General features: G+C 34.8%; 1 protein-coding gene and 1 long non-coding RNA gene across 25 annotated transcripts in view; one reads left to right on the top strand and one right to left on the bottom strand.

The window, feature by feature from the left end:
- The window catches only part of hdac9b (histone deacetylase 9b), a 180,104-nt gene that overhangs the window by 26,416 nt on the left and 129,381 nt on the right, over positions 1-24,307 (bottom strand). For 17 of the 24 annotated variants that reach the window (XM_087285429.1, XM_087285426.1, XM_087285428.1 and 14 more), the window contains 5 exons: positions 15,890-16,131; positions 15,638-15,788; positions 13,292-13,415; positions 11,537-11,658; positions 1,284-1,415 (listed from right to left, as the gene is read on the bottom strand). In XM_087285429.1, coding sequence (XP_087141555.1) covers positions 1,284-1,415; positions 11,537-11,658; positions 13,292-13,415; positions 15,638-15,788; positions 15,890-16,131 — 771 coding nt within the window. 24 annotated transcript variants of the gene reach the window in all.
- On the top strand, positions 5,764-12,550 carry LOC147840240 (uncharacterized). Its single transcript, XR_015511270.1, has 3 exons — positions 5,764-9,754; positions 9,840-12,034; positions 12,079-12,550. It is a non-coding gene; the product is annotated as an uncharacterized LOC147840240 (long non-coding RNA).

A 24,307-nucleotide genomic window follows, 5' to 3' on the forward strand; every position in this document is an offset into this window, starting at 1 on the left:
AAGACAGAATATATTACTTTACAAACTGTATTGTAAATAAATCAAATGAACATTTTCAAATTAGACAACAACATTAATGAAATTCATTAAAAAACTGAATAAATATGAATGTACACACATTTACATAAGTAAAGAAATAGACATAATGATGGGCTAAAAATCTGTAGAAATCTGTGCAGATTCTGCCTGGGCCTACTGATGGTTAAGTGGCTAATACTTCATTCACGTAATGTAGTAATTACCATACTTTCGAGGTGACAACACATGAGTTTCATCTCTGAGCTGTTCACATTCTCGGACTGAGGATTACACTCAGTATTTAACTGTAATATGAACTGTATTCTACTGTATGACAGTTCAGTAGTAAATCACTGCGAAAATTACTGTATATTTTACTGTAAAGTTATACATTACTGTGAATGCATATACAGAAAGATAAATGGTGTTGTACATATACAATACAGTATTTATTGTGTAACTGATTAACAGTAAGATTGTACACAAATTCATGGGTAATCAGCTATACTAATAGAAGACTCCATTCCAATCAGGAATCTGTTTTTATATAACTGTGACGGTTGGGTTTAGGGTTGATGTATAGGGGGGAGACGTTATAAAATACAAGTAATAGGAAATATAATAAATAATATTTACGGTTAATCAGCTATACTAATAGAGAAGACTCCAGATCCAGATCTATGTTTGCATCACTGTGAGGGTTGGGGTACACATTAATAAAATACAATTAATGGAAAATTTTATAAATACTATAAAGAATTCTTACTATCTTCCGGTCGTAGCAGTATGTGGTCTATAGCTGATTTACCATGTGGATGGATGGTAATAGCCTTCTGAGCCTACCAGTAGGTACAGAAGACCCATACTAGGCCATATCTGTCAGCCAATAACCATAGATAACGCCCATTCAATTGAGTAACATTCGAGTCGGCTGATATAAAAGGTGAATTGGGATGCAGCAATTGTTTGTGTTGTCGCTGTAAAAAGCATGCAATATTTTGTAATATGTCAAATGTACTTTAAAAAGTGTGTGAATTTGTTTCTTTTTAATGCAATAAGTATTCTTTGCTTAAAAAAAGTAAACTCGTTGCCTTAAAATTATTAAGTAACAGCATAATTAGTATTTTTTATAATTGGTTTACTTATTTTTTTTTTAGCAAAGTCAGCTGTTGATTTTATAGCAATGGATTTACTTACTTTTTTAAGAAACATAACTAGTTGCTTTTTTGCAGTGTATGAGGTGCATTAAAGGAAGATACACATACCCAACAGCTCCAATGCTCTCTTTTTGAAGGGTGTCATGATATTGCCCTCTTTCCTCCGTAGAAGTGGACTGCTCCTCCTCTCCGCAACCTTCTGCTTTAACCTGGAGCGCACCTTCAGATTGGGCTCGGACACTGAAAACAAACAGGGAAATCAGATGTTTAGGATAAAGTGTTGTGTGGTAGAAACTACTACTGTAGTGGGGAGACTACAGAACATTTCAACTAAATGTATATTTTTTAGTAAAGTTTCATTATTATTATTAATTTATTATCATTAATTATTATTATTATTATTATTATTAGTAGTAGTAGTAGTAGTAGTAATCAGAGGCGGACTGGGACTAAAAATCAGCCCTGGCACTGTAGCCACACCAGCCCACATTACCACACCGACACAGCCCCATCCACGGACACGCACATTCACTACTTATATTGTTGTATAGATGGTGAAATAATGTAAGCAGTACCATATTTTACGCAGCGGATGTCCTCCAAAGCATTGGGAAACCCCTATACACACACATTCACATACATGCACCACAGACAACTAGGCCTACCCAATTCACCTATAGCACATGTGTTTGGACTTGTAAGGGAAACCAGGAGGAAACCCACGCGAACATGCAAACTCCACACAGAAACACCAACTGACCCAGCCGAGGTTTGAACCATTGACCTTCTTGCTGTCGACGTTGTCCTCACGAAACTATATCAGTTAATTTTATGCATTTGGCAGCTTCTGATTTTCGAGCAATTTTTGGCTTTCTCTGTGCTTTTCGGCAACGCCTTTCCTTTTTTTACGGTCCATCTCTGACAATTTGCTTGTGTTGCACTTACCTGTTTGTTTGACATTCTCGCCAAATTTTGATTACGTCCACGTAACCTCTGATTGGGTCGGCCCATCTTGAAACCAGTCGGCTATTGCCGATTGGGCCAATGCTTAACATTTATTATCATTATTATTATTATTATTATTATTATTATTATTATTATCATCATCATCATCATCATCATCATATTCATATCTTGCAAGAGATAAAAGCTGCCTGCATGTAAAAACAATACATATAAAAAACGTTATTAAAAAAAATAGCATACCGGCCCACATTTAAAAAATGGTCCGGCCCTTCTGGCATTTGCCAGAATTGCCAGATGGCCAGTCCGCCCCTGGTAGTAGTAGTAGTAGTAGTAGTAGTTGTTGTTGCTGTTGTTGTTGTAGTTGTAGTAGTATCAAGCAGTGTTACGTATCATTGACATACAGTATTGTGACTTGTATTAAATAATTTGTTTATATAATTTCAGTTTTAGCCATTCAGTCTTTTTTTGTCATTTTACTAAATGTAAGTTTTTTAATAATTATTATTTCAATTTAGTAACTAATTTATTTAATTTAAACAAAAGAAAATCTACATATTTCCTCAGAAATTAACTGAAGGAAGTTTTGTTTAATTAATAATTATTTTTTTTAACAAAATCGTTTGTAGTTTGACTGTTTTATAACTATTTAAGCCCTGCTTTTTTAATGTTATTAATTCATATTAAAATATCATAAATAATTTATTCAGACATTTTTCACAGACCATTTGATAAGCCATGTTGACATGCACTTTAAAGTGCACTTTTTAACTTTTTAATTATTACTTTTTTTGTTCTTTCTAGCAGTGGTTAAAGTAACAAATACATTTAGCAGACATAGGGGAAATGTCATGCCACACCATATCTATGAAAAATACATTATTGTGAAACATACAAAAAAAAAAAAAGACTGCAACAACAGAAAAGGACATTGACATCATATTGATATGACACTGTATATTGAGAATTTCCAACATCACTAAAAGGCTGTTGAATTATAGAGAAGTGTGTTTTATGACTGTAATGTTCATCTCTGATGGGAAGTGAGAGAGCAAAGCAGCCACCCACATTCACTGCCTCCCTTTGGGAAACACCCACATTACACATAAAACATTGGTCTTGTTATAATGTGTGCATTTTTTTCCCTTTCAGTTCCCTATTGTGTAATAGTAACACTGCCAAGTGTGCGGGTACCTTGTAGAAGAGTGATTGCTTGAAAATGAACAGTAACATCTTGTTACTAATGTAAAATTAATATATACATGTATATATGTATAAACGTGCTGGATAAGTTGGCAGCTTTTTTTCGCTGTGGCGACCCCGGATTAATAAAGGGACTAAGCTGCAAAGAAAATGAATGAATGAATGAATATTGCCATCAATTATTATCTACTTTGCATGGTCACATTTTAGTTAAAATGTTCCTACAAGTTCAATTAATAAACCGTTATCTATGATTAACTTGTAATTTGCTGCTTAATTATAGTTATAAAGTTATTATTTTGGTAGCATTAGAATAAAATCATGCAGAAAAAGTACTTTATAAGAACTAATAAACAGCCAGTTTCTGACTTAATATGACAAGAAGGAGACACATCTGTAAGCAGCAATGGTGATCTCAACTGGACCACAGGCCGCTCAGCTATTTTCAGGCCTTCTCCTGAGTATCAGAAGCAGGTCTGTCTGCTTCATCCAGCAGTGCAGTGCTAATGGGATGTAAATCCCTCTAGTGCAGCGGGCTGAGAGCGAACTGCAGGGAATCCGCCTCGTGCCCCACACAGGCCTGATTGCCTGCTATTTTTACCTCTGTCACCACAGGAAAGCTGCCCTGCCGATGTGGAGGTGGAGGAGCGATTGTTTGGTGGCTTTAGGAGGAGGTTGTGATCGTGATGCTACGGAGAAACACATCGCTCTCTGCTAAAAACAGCCGTCATCATCAATCTGACGGAGCGACAGATTCGACACCTGCTTCATTTTTCTCTTCGCTGACACAGAGACTGGAAGCAGAGGCCAAGTCAAACATGCATATGAATGAGCAGAGGTTTAACAGGCCCATAAATCAATCATATTATTACATTTGAATGCATTATGTATTGTTATATAAATTTGTATGTGTATATAGCATAAATGAGTGCACCATCTTTAAAAATGTATATTTTTATCCTTTTTAAAGTGATTATAGACATAAAAAATGTGTTTTAATAATTTATACATAGTATAAATAAACAAATATATTCATTAAATGAAAAGTGTGGTCATTGTTTAAATTAAATTAAATTAAATTAAATTAAATTAAATTAAATTAAATTAAAAACTTCCACTCTTAGAAAATGTTATTGTGTCCCTAACACTAAAACAAATTATTTATTTATTTGTTTATTTATTTATTTTTATAATAACCTATATCGACAAAAGGTCAACCTAGTGGACAACATTAAGTTTAGTTCCTTTTGTTACCTGTTAAACTAATTATTATATTTGTAATTGTTTCGATAAGTTACTATTTTTTACATGTACATTCCCTCAATATGTATAATAATGTTAATATTAAAAGTATTATATCCTATTTACTTTATTTATATTTTTATCTGTTTATACACTTACATACAGTTTATGTCCTTTAATCAACTTATAAATTGATTATTGTCATCATATTTCTATCATATTATAACTTTTATCCCAATGCACTCTGTTAATGTGCGACACCTGCTTGGCTTTTCTTTCGTAGACTGGAAGCAGAGGCCAAGTCAAACAGAAGTATGTATGAGGCAGAGCTTTAACAGGCTCATAAATCAATCATATTATTATATTTGAAAGCAGTACTGGAGGGCAAACACTACTGACTGATGTTTACTGGGCAGACTGAACCTGAAGACCAAGTTCACTTCGGAGTTGTGTGGTCTATTAAGTGTCTGAACGGTGTAAAGAGTGTATGAGATGACAAAGACAATTTCTGCTAAAATGTAAGTAAACATTGCTAAATGAATAAATTATTGTTGTACTGTGAAAATTCACATAACTATTAGCATTAATAACTAAAATTGAATGAATAGCAGTGCAATATGGTTGTATATCGGCACTGGTGGGAGGCGTATGTTGGCTCAAGGCCACTGGCCAAGTGGTTTAGTGTTCCACAAGTGATGATATACAGCCATATTGCACTGCTATGAATGTGATATTGCGTTTATACAACAGTTTGATGGCATAATCGTGTATATTAAAAGAAAATCAAACTCAGAGAGTCTAAAAACCCTTTTGCATGAGGAACTACTTTTTCCGCCATTCATTCACATCTGCAGCTCTCACGTCAGAAAAGCAGAAACAGTTGCTCATTCACAAACGTTACTTTAGAGCTCGTATTTGAATGATTCTCTAGCACAATGTCCAAAACAGGTGATTTTGCTCACATTTTAAGATTATAAGGCTAAACGGCATAAAATGCCTTCAGTCTTCAGATATTTCCCATATTTCTCTTGCAATCAGAAGCAGTGTTGCTAGACTGGGTGGTTTCCCGGTTTTGAATTTGAGTGTGCAGGTAAAAAATGGCATGGGCAAGTTGACAAAATTGGTCACACTTTACAATAAGGTAAACAATACATAAAAGTTAAAAAGCTATTTTTTATTTCATATATTAAGATTTAAGTTATGATACTCCCAAAATCATTCCGCATAAATCTGCAGATTTTTTTCCTAAGTTATCCGCAGAAATAGCAAAAAAATGTCTGCAAATTCTGTCTGGCTCTACCCATAACATAAAGATACATTCAGTCCACAATTGCAGTATTCTGACCCAAATAGGGTCCCCTATTTATGTATGTGCTTATCTACTGCATTTCTTTAACAGAAGAGCTGAGTCAAACATCCTAAAGGAAAGCGGTCTTTACACACACCTGCTCTTACACACAGCCTCTTTGATACTTTATCTCTTCAGTTAAAACACAAACACCTGTTTACCCAGGAGACAAAGACAATGTGATGCAACACCACTACCCTTGCAAACCATATTACTTCATCATTGCATCCCACTTTCTTGTTTTGTTCTGGTAGGGAACAAAGAGATGATATAACAAACCAAGCCTGGTCTGACATCCCAAAATATCCACCATTTAATCCTTCTCATCTCAGCTGCACCTGCTCCACATGTTTGGTATGTGGGTCAAGATTAAGGAGGTTTTTTCCACTCTTCAATAAGCCGGCCTATTCCTGCATTCGGCAGTGTCATGTGCCCCAAACACACAGATCTTTTTTTAACTCCAAAACACAGCATTAAGATGATAGGCGTCAGGTAAACAGGCTAATCATGAGATGCTTTAGAGATAAATTACCTTGTTTTGTTTGGTTTTACAAATTCAAGCTCGGTCAAGTGTTCTCCACAAAAATGAGATCAAACCAAAGCTGTTGATAAACCACTGAGAAAATAAGGCAAACTCAGGACTCTATTCTAATGACCTAAATGCATAGTTTAAAGCACAGGACCATGGTGCACTTAGGTTTGAATCCACTTTTGCTATTTTAAGAAAGGAAAATATGGTCAGTGCACCTGGCGCATGGTATAAAAAAGTGTTGTTCTCAAGCTCTTAATGAGTTAAGGGTGTGTTTCGTGTGTAACATGTATAAACCAATCAGAATCTCATGTTCTATTACCTTTAAGAGTGAGTTGCATTTGCTAGATATTCAACCCAGGCTCATTCTGAAAACGTACTGCTATATACATTTCTGGATATTGCGAAATACATCCAAGGAGGTATGTTCTTTTGCAGTTTTTGTGCCATTCGAGTGCCATTTGTGCCTGTTCTTCTAGCAAAAATCCACCAGAGGCCGCTGTTGACTTACTGACTGACTGACCCACCCTTCTCTTTCCCTAAACTCGATCAATAATGTTTTCAAAAGCACCTATTAACCTGTCCACCCACTTCCCTAAACCCAACCGACAGTTTTAAAAAGCAATCCAGAAAAAGCCCTCTGCTGATTTTTACCAAGATTTCGAATTTTACCACATTCTCACCCTGTTGTTAATTTGTTTAATAATTTTTTGGCTTCTTTTTTTATCTTTTAGTTGGTCAATGATGTGGCCAATTTTGATTGCCTCAAAAGAGCAACACGCCAACAATGCGGCCTAAAATACCTCCATGACAGACTTGGTTTGGGACTTGTAGAGCTGTGCATGGATGAATTTGCTCGTCAGTGTTTGAACTGTCAGCAGTGAAATTTATCTACATTTTAAAAGCGCTATATAAATAAACATGAATTGAATTCAATTGAAATGGGTGCATGTTAAACAATGTGGCACAGGACATGAAAATGATGCCTGTGCCAGGATGAAACTAGCAAAAAACACAGCTGGCTCTGCATTGCACCTGGGGTATGAAAGGGACCAAAATGTTATTGTTTTATTAATAACTTCCTGTAGTTTAACAAAACAGCTTTGGTTAATTTTCTCCACAGCACAAAGCTACAATTTTTGACATGTGCCACTCAAGCATTTTAAATGAAAATTCAGGGGTCAACTAGTATCTTTGTGTGTCTCCTCTGCTTTGAGAAGAATATAATGAAGATGGACAGGAAGAGGGGGAAGGGGATCCTGAATGGGTGTGACCACATATAGAGTTTGGAATCCAACTGGCAAGAAAGAGATTTTGAAAGGTTTGTGTATTGGGTAAAATTAACACACATACAGGTTGGGTTGCTAATCACACCTTTGGTTTCCTGTAAAATACATTAAAATTCTCTACTAAATGTTTGATTTGAAATTTTGTCAAAAAATTAAGTAATAAATCAAATACAAACAGCAGCTATGCTAATTGTTTTCTTTGTTCTCCATACTCATTCTGAGGCCTCTGGAGATTGTGCAGCACCATGTATGTGATCCAAGTCCTCTAAAGAGATGATGCCAACCATAGAAGAATTCTAGAGGTCTCCATAACCGTGGACCTGGCCGTATCCTGAGCAGATGCTGTGGCGGTCATGAAGGAGTGGAAAGCATGAGACCTGAAAGACGCAGTGAGAGATGTTTCTCCACATTGATCCCAAAGGCCAGCCTGAACACCCGCCAGTGACCTACTCACACCTGCGGTTCATCATGATGGACGTCCATCATTCTCCAGCCTCCGGCGCCCAGACTGAAGCTCTGCACAAAAAGTTTGGCCAGAGGAGAAATGGTCGTGCTCGACTGAGCCTGGTTTCTCTCAAGTTTTTTTCCTTTACTTTTTAAAATTGGTGAAGTTGGTTCCTCACCACTGTCGCCACTGGCTTGCATGGTTTGGGACTTGTGTAGCTGCGCATTGATGGATTTGCTCTTCAGTGTTTGGACTTTCAACAGTGAAAATTAATCCACACTGAACTGAACTTCAACTTTGAAAACTGGACTGACACAATTTCAAATTATATTTACTAGAACTTCTCTGTTAAGCTGCTCTGACATTGTAAACATGCTATGTAAATAAACATGAATTTAATTAAACTGAATTGAGTTGAATAATAAATGTGAAATTCTAGTAACCAGTTTTCAGAAATGAACATTCTGCTCTGAAAGTTATCGTTCCAACAAAACCAAAAACCATACACATCATCATCAAGGCTTAACCTAACAGCAACACAACCAAGCAATCAGAAGTACAAAATCCCTCAAAACTACTAAAAAGTTAATACTGGAACTTCCCGAAATATAATCACTAGGGTGAATGTAGCAGTCAGTCTGACCATTCATATAAGACTGTACCTATCTTTTTGTCACATCATTTTTACATTCAGGCGACGCAGTAGGTAGTGCTGTCGCCTCAAAGCAAGAAGGTTGCTGGTTCGAGCCTCGGCTGGGTCAGTTGGGGTTTCTGTGTGGAGTTTGCATGTTCTCACTGTGTTTGTGTGGGTTTCCTCCGGGTGCTCCAGTTTCCCTCACAGTCCAAAGCTGTGACATGCTGTACAGTTGAATTGGGTTGGCTAAATTGTCTGTAGTGTATGAGTGTAAATGAGTGTGTGTGGGTGTTTCCCAGAGATGGGTTGCAGCTGAAAGGGCATCCGCTGTGTAAAAACGTGCGGGATAAGTTGGCGGTTCGTTCCGCTGTGGCGACCCCAGATTAATAAAGGGACTAAGCCGAAAAGAAATTAACATTTACATTTATAGCTTTTATTGAAATTTTAGAATTACACTTTGAATGTATTGTCATTTTATTTATATGTATTACATATTTTTAATTTATAAGTCATTAACCTAAAAATACAATTTTTGTTGTAATATAGGCTATACTTGTGTAAAAGTTACTAGACTTTAAAGGTGCATACCTTTGTCTGGCAAAGGGGAGAGCAAACATTTTTCTCTACAGTGAAAATGTTGTTTTTGTGAAAGTTTGAAAGACATGTCTGAAGTAATTGTGCTTTTTTGTTACCAGAAAGTTGCTAGGCAACAGATGTATTCATATCCAATGGCACAAGAAAAAATAGAGGACGCAGAAATGCATGCAATCAATTTGAGCATTATGACCATTCTTGTTAGAAATTCTTATACATTCTTTTTATTTGTTACTTTGGTCACCTTTTTTTTTTTTTTTTTTTTGATGGTCCGTTTGTTGAATTTAAATTACATTGCATCTACATGCCAACTAGTTCTCATTAGATTATAAGTAGACTGTTAAGTTAGGGTTAGGGTTGGTGTAAACTGACATGTACTTGCAAAGTTTCTTATAGTCAGTTAAATTTCTGTTGAAGGAGCAATCAACAGATATTAAGCAGACAGTCTACCAATACTCAAATGGACCATCAAAATAAAGTGTTACCGTTAATAAAATACCAGTGTTACAATAAAAGAGTACCATATTTAGGGAAGTAAGGATATTGTAGTAATATGGGTCAAATTTTAACTCCAGTGTTAGTTAAGATTTAATTTTCTGAGATCTGAATGCCAAAAGCTGATAACAATTATGAACATTTCATTGGCAATAACAGTAGGATGCCAAAATGTTGAATTGGTCAGTCTCACTTTTACTAATATGGCTATAACTCTTGACTAAAAAGAGATATTTTAATCATGTTAATGTGTGAGTTCATTCTAAGTCATATTTGCCAACATTTGACTCTAAAATTCTGGGAGACCGGGTGGCTATTTGTCTAAATAACACATTTGATAATTGGGTTAGTAAGTGTACTGTGGATATGGACTGTACCAAAAAGCTGAGGACCTTTGAGGGGGAAAATGGGAATGTTGTCAGGTATGTTCTAAGACCACAGTAGAATAATTACAGAGTTAGGTCACTTGGTGATGCTATAACTTGGGGGATTTTTTTTTTTCACTGTCACACTACATGTCACTGTGTTATAGGGAGCAAAGCCATTCATGTCTGTAAGTTTTCTTAATAGTAACAAATCATTCTTCCTTTCATTCAGTCTTTCTTCTTCTTCTTCTTCTTCTTCTTCTTCTTCTTCTTCTTCTTCTTCTTCTTCTCTGGACTGCCATTGCTTTCTCAGCAGGCTGTTTGGATTGCAGAACCTTTCGCTCTTTTAGCTTCTCAGGATATTGGCTGGTTTCAGCGAAGCGGTGCAGGAATTGATGCTGAAACTGGGAGGTTACTGTTCAAAAGCTAAGACAATAAACATGTCTCTTTCATGTGTCTATAAAGTGCTTATTTGAACAGAACAACCTACATAATTGCCTTAGATTAGTTTACATTTGGCAGACACAGTCGGCATAATTTGGGATTAAACCTCCCTTGCCTGATCCCTAAATTATGTAAATAGACAACATGCCAACCCATATGGTAAAGCATTTAAGCAGGTATAATTGTTTACCATCATAATTCAAAGGGACACAAAGGGGAAGGAATGTAATGTCATTTCCGTGACTTAACAGCACAGTTATGAACGGTTCGCCCTTTGCAAGAACTCATGACTGGCCGGCCAAGTGGGAGTCATAACTCACATTAATACAGACTTCCTACGAGACTCCCTCCAACACTGAGTCAACAAACCTGTGGTGTTTTCTGCGAAAAAGTCAAGGATTTTCTAAATAATTAAAGCCTATAATATAGTTGAAAATTATATACCTTTTAGCGTTTTAGGAAATCTGTGGTTCCATCGCATGCTCAGAGGAAAAGAAATCCTACTGTGGAAATTCACTCTTCATTTGCTGTACTTAAGCTCTCCCTGAAATAATGCAAATATGAGCTTATGTGCTACTTCTCAAGGGATTGTGTAATTCTGGGAAAAGGACTTGAGTTCCTCCTCTCGTGTTTCAGAGCAATGGCTTTTCACCAAAACCACAAATTAGGTAGAATGTGTAGTATGTTTTGTGAATGCAGTGGTAATATTACAAAATGAGTTATTGCTATTTGTGACAATGCAGCTAATTTTCTTTACATTTTATTATATTATTTAATAGATTTTTAAGAGGCCAACTTTTAGGAACCTACCTGTCTTCCTCAGAGGAAAGTCGTCCCGGTAGTCCTGTGGGGAGGGCAGGGAGATCTTGCAAGAGGAGGACGCACCTCCCAAAGGAGGTGAACTTTGCTCTAGAGAGGTGTGATGGGAGGCCCTGAACAGAAAGGAGATGCAAACTGAACTCCTGAACTTACCGTGCAGTCATAAATACAGCTGACAGCTACTCTGAGCTCCATTACAATCCTCTTCTGCATCACATTTATGATTATTAGCAAAAACTGAATCAAATTAGATGTTCTTCCAATTTATTTATGATTACCTTTTTAAATCCTAAGTAGAGTTAACTTTATTTACCATTATTGTTCAAACCTCATTAACTTAATGAACCAAGTTAAGCCTTTAAATGTCACTTTAAGCTGCATAGAAGTGTCTTGAAAAATATCTAGTAAAATATTATTTACTGTCATCATGGCAAAGATAAAATAAATCAGTTATTAGAGATGAGCTATGAAAATTTTATGTATACAAATGTGTTGAAAAAAATCTTCTTTCCGTTAAACACAAATTGGGGAAGAAATAAACAGGGGGCATAATAATTCAGGGGGGCTAATAATTCTGACTTCAACTGTATTAAAACTATTATGTTTAGAAATGTTCTGAAAAAAAAAAAAAGTATCTCCGTTAAATAGAAATTGGGGTAAAAAATAAACAGGGGGTCTAAAAAATATGACTTCAACTGTATATCATTCATTATAGTTCCAATGTAAATATTTTTAGCACATTGTTGTTATGCAAAAGCTCCCTGTCCCTAGTATGACCCTGCTGTTACTTATTGTGGTCACCTGTTCCTTGTTTATTTGCTTATTTACTGAAGTTCAGTGCATTTGTATTGTTTTAATCGGTTCCTTGTTGTTCATTGTCTATGTGATGGTGTTCTTTGTGTTATGGTCTTTATTTTTGTAAATAGTTGTGCAATTGATGTGGCCGAAAAAGCTCAAATGTGCTGCAGGTTAAGAAAACATGTACAAATAGAAAAACGTCTTTACCAGTTGGACATTACACATGCATACAAATTCTTACAGCAAATGCACATACAGAAAGATGCAGCAATGTCGGAGGTCTGAAAGGTGAGTTTTGCTGTTTATTTTAATGTTCTGATCATACAGTCTCTTGCTCTTTCTATACTTTAATCCCTAATGATGAGTAATTATGATGAGTAATAATTACTACCCAGACACATTTATTTGTATTAATAATTGTATTTGCTTGTCTTGTAAGAATGTCTGTGCATGTGTGTTGTTTTATTTGCATGTGTTTTCTTAACTTGCAGCGCGTTTGAGCTATCTCAGCCACCATACATTACTCCTAATGTAACATGACATAAAATATCAGCAAATATATCAATCCTCAAAAATTATTTCTAAAAGATCATGTGACACTCATACATATGTCTGCTGTCTGCTTAATGTTGATACTGCTTCTTCAACAGACATTTAACTGACTAAAAGAAACTTTGCAAGTACATGTCAACTTACACCTAACCCTAACCTCAACCTAACAGTCTACATATAATCTAATGAGAATTAATTGGCATGTAGATGCAATGTAACTTAAATTCAACAAAGGGACCTTAAAATTAAAGTGTGATCAAAATGTCTTATTCTCACCAAACCTTTAAAATATAGTGAATGATCTATTGAAATAAACTGTAGTTTTTAGGGCATTTCCAGGCTACATCTATTTAAATTAATCCCGTAAATTAAACAGTACACATGAAGACAACTTACGTGTACCAGAGTTTAGAGCTCTGCGTGATTTTCTGAGGGATCCCATTCAATGTAATGTCTTTGGTGGATTTACTCAACAGAAACTCCTGGAGTTTCTGCTTGACCTCATTGCTGGCCACTGCACCTGTCAGGCCAGGAGATGGACACACAAAGATATCATAAGCATCTTGGGGTTTGATCAAAATATATTTAAACTTAAAATGAGTACAGTAAAACTGGAACATTCCTGACAGAGCTCAGCTAACATTCTCTGATTATTTTGCTACAGTCACCATGAACTAAAAGAATGTTTTGCAGAGCTTGGCTTCATTTCAAGGTCAGAGAAATGATTGTATTACTGCCACTCCCAGACACAGCAGGATTGGCCTCAACGAAAGAAAAAAAAAGAAGAAGAAAAAAAAAACAATAGCATCTCTCCTACACATTCACCCACACGCTCCAGCTCAGATGTATCTAAGCCTCTACTGTCTACAGCATTTTTTTTTTTTTTAGCAGGGCTTAAACAAGTGAAGGAACATCTCCCTCTTCTGGACAGCAGGAGTGAGGCATGAAAATTAGATCATAATTTATATGCAAAACTCCCAGTTGACTTATTACTGCATAAATCTTATGGCAACTCTCAATAACATTGATATTTAGACATATTTTTGGGTAAAAAAAATATCTTAAAATAATAAATGAAGAGTTCAGATGCAAAAACTTCTGGAATTTTCTTCTACAATGAGCATTTTACTCAGCCTCTTATGTTTATAATAAGTTTTTTTTTTCATATTAAAAGCAATGAGAGTAGCCTATTCTTTGCCATAAAAATTTAATTACTGAATCAAGACATAGGAGCCTGATAAAAATACTAATATTAGAAGAGCATTTCAGATAGAGATTTATGCATCTGAACCCTTCTCATCTATATGCAGTCTACCAGAAACTTACATTTTCACTTATAAAAAATGTGACAGAGCCTGACTTAAGCTTGTTGCCCTCAAAAAATCGTACAAAAACAAGCATACAATCCTACAATTCAGTGATAGAACACATCCTTGATCACTGTCAGCTTCTCCTCCATCAAATGATGTCACTTCCAAGTCATGGTCTTAAAGGTGTATTGTATGCATTGTATGCTAAATTTAATGCAAATGTGACAGACAGACACTTAGTAAAATAGTAATACTCTTTATAATTTCATGTTTTGATTTAATTGTTGTGAACGATATTAATTTAAACTTGATATTTTTGATTTATTTATTTTTTTTACAGTTTTAAGGATAACTAAACTATTAAAGCTGTACGTTTAATTTGGCTAAGGACAATGACAGGGTTTGTACGTTTTTAAAGTGTTTTTTATTAAAGAAAAAAAAAAACATCTGAGAATCAAATGAATGGCAAATTTCTTTACAGAACAACTCAACCAACCATCAGTGCATTTTAGAAATTCTGGGAATCTGTGAATTTTTTTCACTCCATTTATGTTTTTATTACAGGGACAGAGAACGTATGTTTCTGTTATATTTTGATATAATATAATATATAAAACTAAGTCTATTAGAATGCAAACCTCTCGATAGTCCAACTGATTGATTGATTTTTATTTTTGAATGAAATAGGGTAATACATCTCCCCCTTCCTACTTTCTAATTTACTTTCTAATTTTTTTTAACTAAATGTATAATCTCTGACCTTTCAACACTAACCCTCTATATTGTATTTTTGTATATATTTACAAAAAATTATAATATACTTAGTCTTGCATTCTAAAAACCTGCTTTATATTCTGGTAACTTGTTCATTACTTTAACCTTATTTTGTGTACAGCATTAGGCTAACAGTGATATAATATACACACAATTAATCACAATGTATTTACAGCTAACTGTGAGTTAACTATAAAAAAATACTTTTAAGCAACAAATTGCTTTTTAGTCTAATTGCGCTGTTAAAAAAATCTTGCTGACAATTTTTTTTTGTTGTTGAATCAAATGAACTTTTCTAGTTATGTAAACTTACATCAATCAAACTGACCAACTTTGTATAACTTAAAAAAGAAATCAAATCCTGATTAGCTTATTAAAATAAGTGAAATCAACATAAACATATTTGTTATCTTGACTTTTTTCAATTTTTCATTTTGTCTAAAATGAAACACTATACATTTAAACCCAGCTCAAATTTACTTGACTAGTTTCCACTACTTTTTTATTAACAATGCCAACCTGTGTTGTCTAACACCTTCTCAAATCAACATGTAAAAGAAGCAGACGTCATTTAAATGTGTCATCTGACTGCTGACGTTTTGATGTGGATAGACATTAGACAGCTTTTGTGTGGGTGATCGTGATGATGAGCTCTTACTCTCTCTGGTCCGCTCTCTGTTCCGCAGAACCAGCACTTGTTGTTCGCGCCGATGTCTCTCCAGTTCTCTCTCCTGACTCTGGAGCTCTAGTTTCCGTTCTTTCTCCAGCTGCTCCTGTTGTTGCTTCATGACGTGAAGTTCCTGCTGCAACTGAGAGTCAGATGTTTGTTATACATTTGGATTACAGTATATGGCTGTATTGCACCTCTTGCTTTTAGCATTGCATCATCGCTCAGGTTTTTTGTTGTTACCTTCAGGTGCTCCTGTATTTGGGCCTGATGCTGGCGAACCAGGTTTTCGTGCTGCTTCTGAAACTCAGTGATGAGTAACTGCTTCTGAATCTGCTGCTGTTTCTGAATGAGGAGCAGTTCTTGTTGAAGTTGTCTTTCCCAGACAGTGACTTCTGAAGCAGAGCCCTGCATCCTAATGTCTGTACGAAGATCCAGTGGAGAGCCTGGATCAAGAGCCAGTGGTACCTCTGGCTTAATGTCCACTGAAAAAAAGAAAAAATACAGTGATTTAGTCCATGCCTTTTCTAAATGCCCTTATTTTTATTATTATTATTATTATTATTATTATTATTATTATGCTTTCTGACATACTTAAATGATTGAACACACTGCAAAAATATCTGTAAATTAGCAGTTTTTCCATATTTGATGATTCATGTTTTTATTTTTTCCATTTATTTATGCTTTTAAATTGGGTTATGGGACCTTGATCTTTTTCCAATAACTTTTAACCTTTAAAAAGTGACTTTTATACATGTTTTTAATAGTTTAAAGTCATATATAGTCTGGTTTGGTGTTGTATAAGACTACAAAAACCTTGTAATAAACATTCATTGTATTTTACTGTTTTAACAGTACATTTTCTGTTACTTTTTAAGCACATTTCGCGATATATTATTTTATCGGTCACACTTTACAATGTTCATTAGTTAATGTTAATTAATGCATTTACTAACATGAACAATGAACAATACATTTACTACTGTATTTGTTCATGTTAGTTAACGTTAGTTAATGAAAATACAGTAGTTCATTGTTAGTTTGTTAACTCATGGTGCATTAACTTATGTTAACAAGCATGGACTTGGATGTTAATAATGCTTTAGCAAATGTTCAATTATGATTAATAAATGCTGTACATGTGTTGTTCATGATTAGTTCATGTTAGTAAATGCATTAACTAATAAACCTTAAAGTGTTACAATTTTATTTATATATTATTCTTATACACTATATTATTTTTATACTATTTTACTAAACTGTTAATAAGTCACTTTGTTAAACTGTAGAGTTTGCTCTTTCAGCAGAGTTTGACTTTTGATCCAGTAATGCAATTCCTAAATAAAAGGAAAAAACTTGTGAAGTACAAATTTTTTTATAGTGTACATATACTGTATGTATGGCAACTTTATGTATTTCTATGGTATTACCAAATAGCCACACTGGAGTTAGAAGTTTTCATATTTGAGTTGGTGAGCTTCAAAGTTTTTGTTTCCCATTAAAACAAAAAGGATGTTGGGAATGGGTTTTCTCTATACAAAAAAGACGCTTCACATAATTAAAAATATTTTCAGAGCATACGAATATTTGAATAACTAAAGTCCAAGGTGATTAAATATCTGTGGTTTAAAATTCCATTATATTTGAAATGTTAGACTTTTAATCTAAGCTCAGTCACATGGTGTGATCAACAAAGTCATGTTCATGCTTATCCTAGAATGATGGGTAGGTTTAGGAGTGGGGATTTTGATTGGGAGCATGCCTCCTTTTAAAAATTCTACATTTTCATACAAATAAAATCATAAGAATTCATACAAATTAGCCACTCTTCTTTCCTCATGAGATTAAGTTATATTGTAGTTCAAGTGGAGATTCTACTATTCTCTAATTGAAACCACTTTTAAAACTTTCTGATAGTAATTAACACGAGAAATGCATTTCCAACATGGTAGAAAAAAGAATCTTCTTCATTTCCTTTTCATTCTGATTCAGCTGAACATCGCCCTCCAACTACTTCTCAAATTCATCAAAAGTTTGGCCCCACAGGAGCTCCCCTTTTACAGCATCTAGAATAACAGCCCTATTTTTGTACGGCGCAGTCTCTAAAACAATCCCAGTCAATCCATGCACAGTTCTCAAGGTTTACTACTATTACTATGGTTTGGCACAAACTGCTCTACTGCAGTGCTCTACTGGCCCCTCTGGTCTGAATGAAGACTGCAGGTGCATAGTTTGTTATTCAGGCAGTTGTGATGTTTGTGTTCCTCTTATTCCCCATCATCCTTCCTCCTTGGAGCCAGCATCACACCTTGACTATTATGGAAAATTGATGCTGTAGGTTTCAAGCCGTGTCTCATTACAAATAATACTGAATAAAAAACAAGGGGCATCCCCATGGCCTCAATAACTATCTTACAGACAGTGAAAAATCAATAGCAAGCCTGGAAGACGGTCTCCAAGAAAGTGGCTAAAAAGAGATGCTCATCATAAGAGACTATTCTGCATGATGAAAAACAGCTACAAATGAGTTGTTTGAAAAATGTACTGTATATACAGAATATGTAGAGAATGCTCTGTGGGTGTAGAGAAGACATTGGTCAAGATATCCTTATGGTCGAGGGAATTTAGGTTTCGCATCGAGGGGAAAGCACTCAGTGAGTGAAGTCAGTGGTTGATTACACAACTGGGAATGATGCAACAACAGGAAGCCAAGCTCTGCAAACAATTCGATTTGAAACTGACTAAGCAACTGTCTGGAAACATGATAATGTCAAATGTTTTTTCAGCTTAGTCAGCATGATGGATTGGTTAGCTCATTTTGATGTGTGTCTTAACATTATCACATTAATGGCTGATAAACTGTACAGAATCAGTAACTGAGTATAGTGGAAACAGTGTTGTAATCTATGTAAAGAATTGCTGTTCCAAACAATGCAGGACTGTTTTGTAAAATATATTGTTTGTGCATGATAATCAGGGTCAATCAGGCCAGAGATTTTTTTTTTATTATTAAATGGATGGACGAATGAATGGATGGATGGATGGATGGATAAATGGATGGATGGATGGATGGATGCATAAATGGAAGGATGGATGGACGGACAGACAGACAGACAGACAGACAGACAGACAGACAGACAGAGATAGATAGATAGATAGATAGATAGATAGATAGATAGATAGATAGATAGATAGATAGATAGATAGATAGATAGATAGATAGATAGATAGATAGATAGATAGATATTCCATAAACACACTAGATGCAAGAGACTGGTATCATTAGCCATGTAACTTTGATCCTCAGAAATCTTGTTATTGGCATAACACACTACCACCTGTTCAACACTCGCGCACACACAGAGAAACACACAGACGCAGACATACACACATAGGCAAAGCTTTTAAACCATGGATTCTATCCATGAACCAGTGTCTCTTAAGCCTTGAATATTCCCCTAATGAGTTGCCATAGCAAGGCACTTACTGTGACACACGCAGCAATTCACACATTAATGGTGAAGCATTTCTTGTTTGGTTGAACATTATGTTCTCCGCCATCATCAAAAATGTCTGCATGCGCAATGGCTGATTATAAATAGCAACATAAAAGCAAGTGGTGCAATCTTAGGCTATGACAAAAAACCCACACCCAATCCACCACCCAAACTGGCTGCCATGGCAACGCTGGCGACATCATAATGACTCCTCTTCCTGCAGATATTGAGCTGCGCTGTGTGGTGTCTCCTCCCCGAGAGCACCCATGGATATTATATCATCCCTTATATAAGACACAAACAGACACACACACACTCACACAAGCTCTCCCTTTTTCTGTCGACAATGATACATGTCGGCTCCAGTTGCATCTGAAACAAACTTCTGGGTGTTTAGCAAAATAAATTCACCTTGGATTGTTGTCGTGACAGCACTTCTTAGAAGAGAGCCAAGTCTGAAGCGACGAAAGCGGCTCTCTGAAGTGAAACAAACGGATGACCCTTAGCATCCTGAAATGATGGGGGGAATATTAATTCTGACTTAAGAGAGCTCTTTACAAAGAGCAGCCTGTGTTCTTACAGCACTAGTGAAGTCAGCCAATGAGCTTCAACAATGAGTCACAGGCATTGGGCTCGCTGCCCTAATGGAGCTAAAAATAGCCTCAGAAACACCTGCTGGCTTGCAGCACTTCGCCACGGTGATATCTCATTTATCTTATGTTTCCTTGCTTGCCCTCCCCACTACTGTCATTAAAAAGACACACTTTGATCCAACCATCCAGCTGAGCTCTCAGCAAAGAAACCTTAGGTCAGCCCACTCACTCCTCCCAACTCAACGGGTAAGAGGTGGTTAGCAGATTAACGGTGACCAGGTTAGACCAAATGGCCCTCTGGATAACACAACTTAACCTTTTTCCAGACTGCATGGCATCATTGCGACACTTTGTTGGGAAGGGAACTTCTGACATCTTTAAAGGTCTGTCTGACGTGCACTTTTAGTTCTAAGGAGGGTTACTGTAAAGAATTGAATGCTTCCGGTTTTGGTTCCTCTGCACGCTTCTGTTTCTTAAAAGTAACATCAGCAAATCTTTTAAAACTTTTTAGGAATGTTATATTTGGGGTTAAAGAATTCTACTCCCAAATATATACATATATATATATATATATATATATATATATATATATATATATATATATATATATATATATATATATATATATATAATTATGTTTTTATGTCACATTTTGTCTCCAAATAACTATCTTAATTATGCATTCCACACACACAGACAAATAATAAAAAAGCATGTTTTAAAGATATGCATTTTACAGTTTTTTTTTTTTTTTTAAGTAAATTAAAACACAGTTACACAATATGTTTACCATAGAGACTATGTATATTTTCAGGCTTGACTATACACACACACACACACACGCACACACACACACACACACACAGTTCGAACAATAGTCCGAATTATTAGCCCCCCTGAATTATTAGGCCCCTGTTTATTTTTTCCCCAATTTCTGTTTAACAGAGATTATTTTCAACATAGTTCTAAACATAATAGTTTTAATAACTCATCTCTAATACCTGATTTATTTTATCTTTGCCATGATGACAGTAAATAATATTTTTCAAGACACTTCTATACAACTTAAAGTGACATTTAAAGGCTTAACTAGGTTAATTAGGTTAACTAGGCAGGTTAAATAGACAAATTATTGTATAACAATGGTTTGTTCTGTAGACTATCGAAAAAAAAAAAGCTTGAAGGGGCTAATATTATCAGATCATCAGACCAGATTTTGTGGTAGGGAAAATTTTGTCGTAGTAGATTTCCAACATCACTAGCCACTCACCAATTTTACTAGACACAATTTTGTGGTAGGGAAAATATATTTTATATGTTTATTTTATATATTTTAATACTATATTTTACATAACTCAGATCATCAGACAATTACAAATCAGTCGGGCTGCTTCTAGATTCTAAGATCACATATTCATAATCGGCCATCCTTATCGTCAAACCCTGCTTTTAAGAAAACTATAAATAATAATAATAATAATGATTTTACCAGCAAAAGTGGCTAGTGGAAGCAGCTGTTTTACCCGGCACAGCAAAGTTAAGCCCTGTATATATATATATATATATATATATATATATATATATATATATATATATATATATATATATAGGTATATTTCAGAATTAATAAAATTAGAAATGAGTTATTAAAACTATTCTCTTTAGAAATGTGTTGAAATAATCTTCTCTCTGTTAAACAGAAATTGGGGAAAAAAATAAACGGTGTAAGATATACATATTTTATATATATATATAAAATTCACAAAAAATCCTAATCTGTAATTTATTACAGAATTCGACTATATATTTTGCTCCAAATGTTCTGGTAAAAAGAACTGATTTATTTCTTGCAGGAATGAGACTACACTGCTTGATTTGAACATGTTTGATTCAGTACAAAGAATATTGATTCCTTCAGGTTTGTGACTGTTCACGCTCAATGTTTTGATTTACAACAAGGGACAAATTAATACATTTTTTTAACTTAGTTTCCCTAAATGTTTGTGATGTACATTAAAGAACCAAATCACAAGAGTCATTTATTCACAAATCATCAATTCGCAATCTGTTCAACATGCCTCCAATCAATGAAGCCATAAGTTGAAGTAATGTATTTGCATATTTATAATTTGACCGAAAGCAGAGTATACAAAAACTGTCAACCAAACTAAATACCAAATGATTCCATCACTAGATTCCTTTTATTTGGAATCCGTCCACTGTACTATAAGAGTAAATAAAGCAACAGGTTGGACGCAGAAGAACCGCAGTGACGTCCGTGTTTTCCATCAGTCCCGCCACTCTATTTTAATTATGTTAACAAGGCACTTGTTGAAACTACAGTGGGACGCGGTCCATTTCTGCATCACCTGACATCAGCACTAAATCAATGTTATGAGACAAAACACACTCGCACCTCGTGTTTTGGCTTCGAGCCTTCGCGAGAACATTATGTGTAATGAAGCCAAGAAGAGCTGTTGATGCTGAAAAGAGAATCGCAAACCAGCAGTAACTGGGCTAAATATAACTGCTTTTCTGAGCACACTCTTAATATAGGGAATGTGTGAAAGACTGTCAAACGTGTGGAGCCATCTGGTTATTTTAACTCGGGCAAAAAATAAGAACACCCTGTCAAATTTATGTAACCTAGCGAGCAGCCCGCTTTACCCCCATCACAAAAACAAGCCACCTTAGCTATCGTGAACTCTTCTCCTCTACTTGTGGTTTGACTTACGAGTTCTCATGACTTTAGAGGAGAATTGCAGTGCAGATGTGGCACTGAATCAGTAAACACAAGTTCGAAGGCCGAAAGCACCCTGTATTATTTTTAGCAGGAAGGGATGACATGCATCCTGCCTCGCGTCCAAACAGTTCCCTTTCCCCACAGGGCCCGACTCAAGGGACACGGTGACTCATCTGCTGTACTACATTTCCCAAAATCCCTTGAGCAACACATTTCTCATAGACTGATGTTTCTCATTACCGTTGATTACAGAGATGATCAAAGCGCAGAGTTTGTAGCGCAAACCTCCCACACACCGTTAAGTGAAAACGTACTAAATTAGACTCTTAATTAACCGTCTATGCACACATGACACTTTTTATCGGCAGAAAAGTCTTGCACAGTGATTTGCTAGCTTTTAATTTGAATTGAAATTTCTTTTGCTTCTAAATCAGCTGGTGATGCTGAACATGTAAATTAAATTATATGGTTCATGACATTTTTAAATGTTATTTAAAAAAAAATTGAAAATGCTGCATATGTTAACCTTTCCTATAAATACCGAGGCTTTACAGATAACAAGCTGCAACATAATCAGGTGCCCTATGAATTAGCCTGCGGTGCAGTTAAATAGAATTCTATTTTCTAACCTTTGTTGTCAGTTACAGTTTTTTATGTTTTGGGGGATATGGCGTGTTTCTTAGTAAAAACAGAGTGATGCTTTTTTGGCTGCATATGCTGCGGTGACTGAGTGCTCATTACGGCTGATGTTATTCTGGGCTGCAGGCGTGTCTAAAGCAGGAAACGCTGCTGTATTTTTAAGTAGAAGCTTATTCCTCACAGCAAAAACAGGACGGGGGAATCCAGATCATTCCATTCAGCAAAAAAAAAAAATGTGTTCTTGGGGATATTTTAAGATGTGTTAAAGAAATAAGCTGGTAAAATAACTATTCAAAAGTATTCTTGCTTACATGATTTTTCAGAATACTCTGCATGCATAAAAATTGTAGAATAAGAAACATGTTCTAATTTAAGATTTGTCAGATATTTATAAAAAAAAAAGTCCCAACCATTAATTAAATATTTTTGAGTACACCCCAATTTGAAAATGAATATTTTTATCCATTTCTCAGTGAATATAGGCAATTTATTTGGTGCATTAAAATAAAACAAATTTATTAAACACACCAACATATTTATTTATTAAATCACCAAACATATTTAAAAATTGAAAGATAATACAATTAAATTCAAGCTGAATATTGCAAAAAAATAAAAAATAATAATAAAAAAATTACAACCTACAAAATTTCCACAGAATTTGTAATTTTTTTGATTCTCTTGACTTCTTCTTTTTTATTTGTATTTAATATTTTTCTATAACATATAAATTTGGGGTTATTAGTATTTGGACCGTTATCATATATATATATATATATATATATATATATATATATATATATATATATATATATATATATATATTATGACAAATTATGCTCCCCCAAAAAATAAATACATAAATATGTATAATAAATATATATTAAAACAATATGTCTTACATAACATTTGAATATATTAATAGATTAATAAAAATAATCTTATAATTTTTGATTACAAATCAATAGAATCAAAACTAGAAAAAATGATTTTAATTTATAGTTTTAAATTAAAAATACAAAATAGTAAAGTGTTTAATTACAAAAAAAAATGACATTATGTTTATTAGCATATACTGTATGGAGGCATTATGTAAAAGGTTACAAAAAAAAATGGGATTTTATTTTATAATGTAAAATGTTAAATATGCCTAAATATGCTTTTTCCATTCTATTTTTCCATTTTA

The sequence above is a fragment of the Danio rerio genome, chromosome 16 (genome assembly GCF_052040795.2).
Source record: "Danio rerio strain M-AB ecotype USA chromosome 16, GRCz13ab, whole genome shotgun sequence".
Lineage (NCBI taxonomy): Eukaryota > Metazoa > Chordata > Actinopteri > Cypriniformes > Danionidae > Danio > Danio rerio.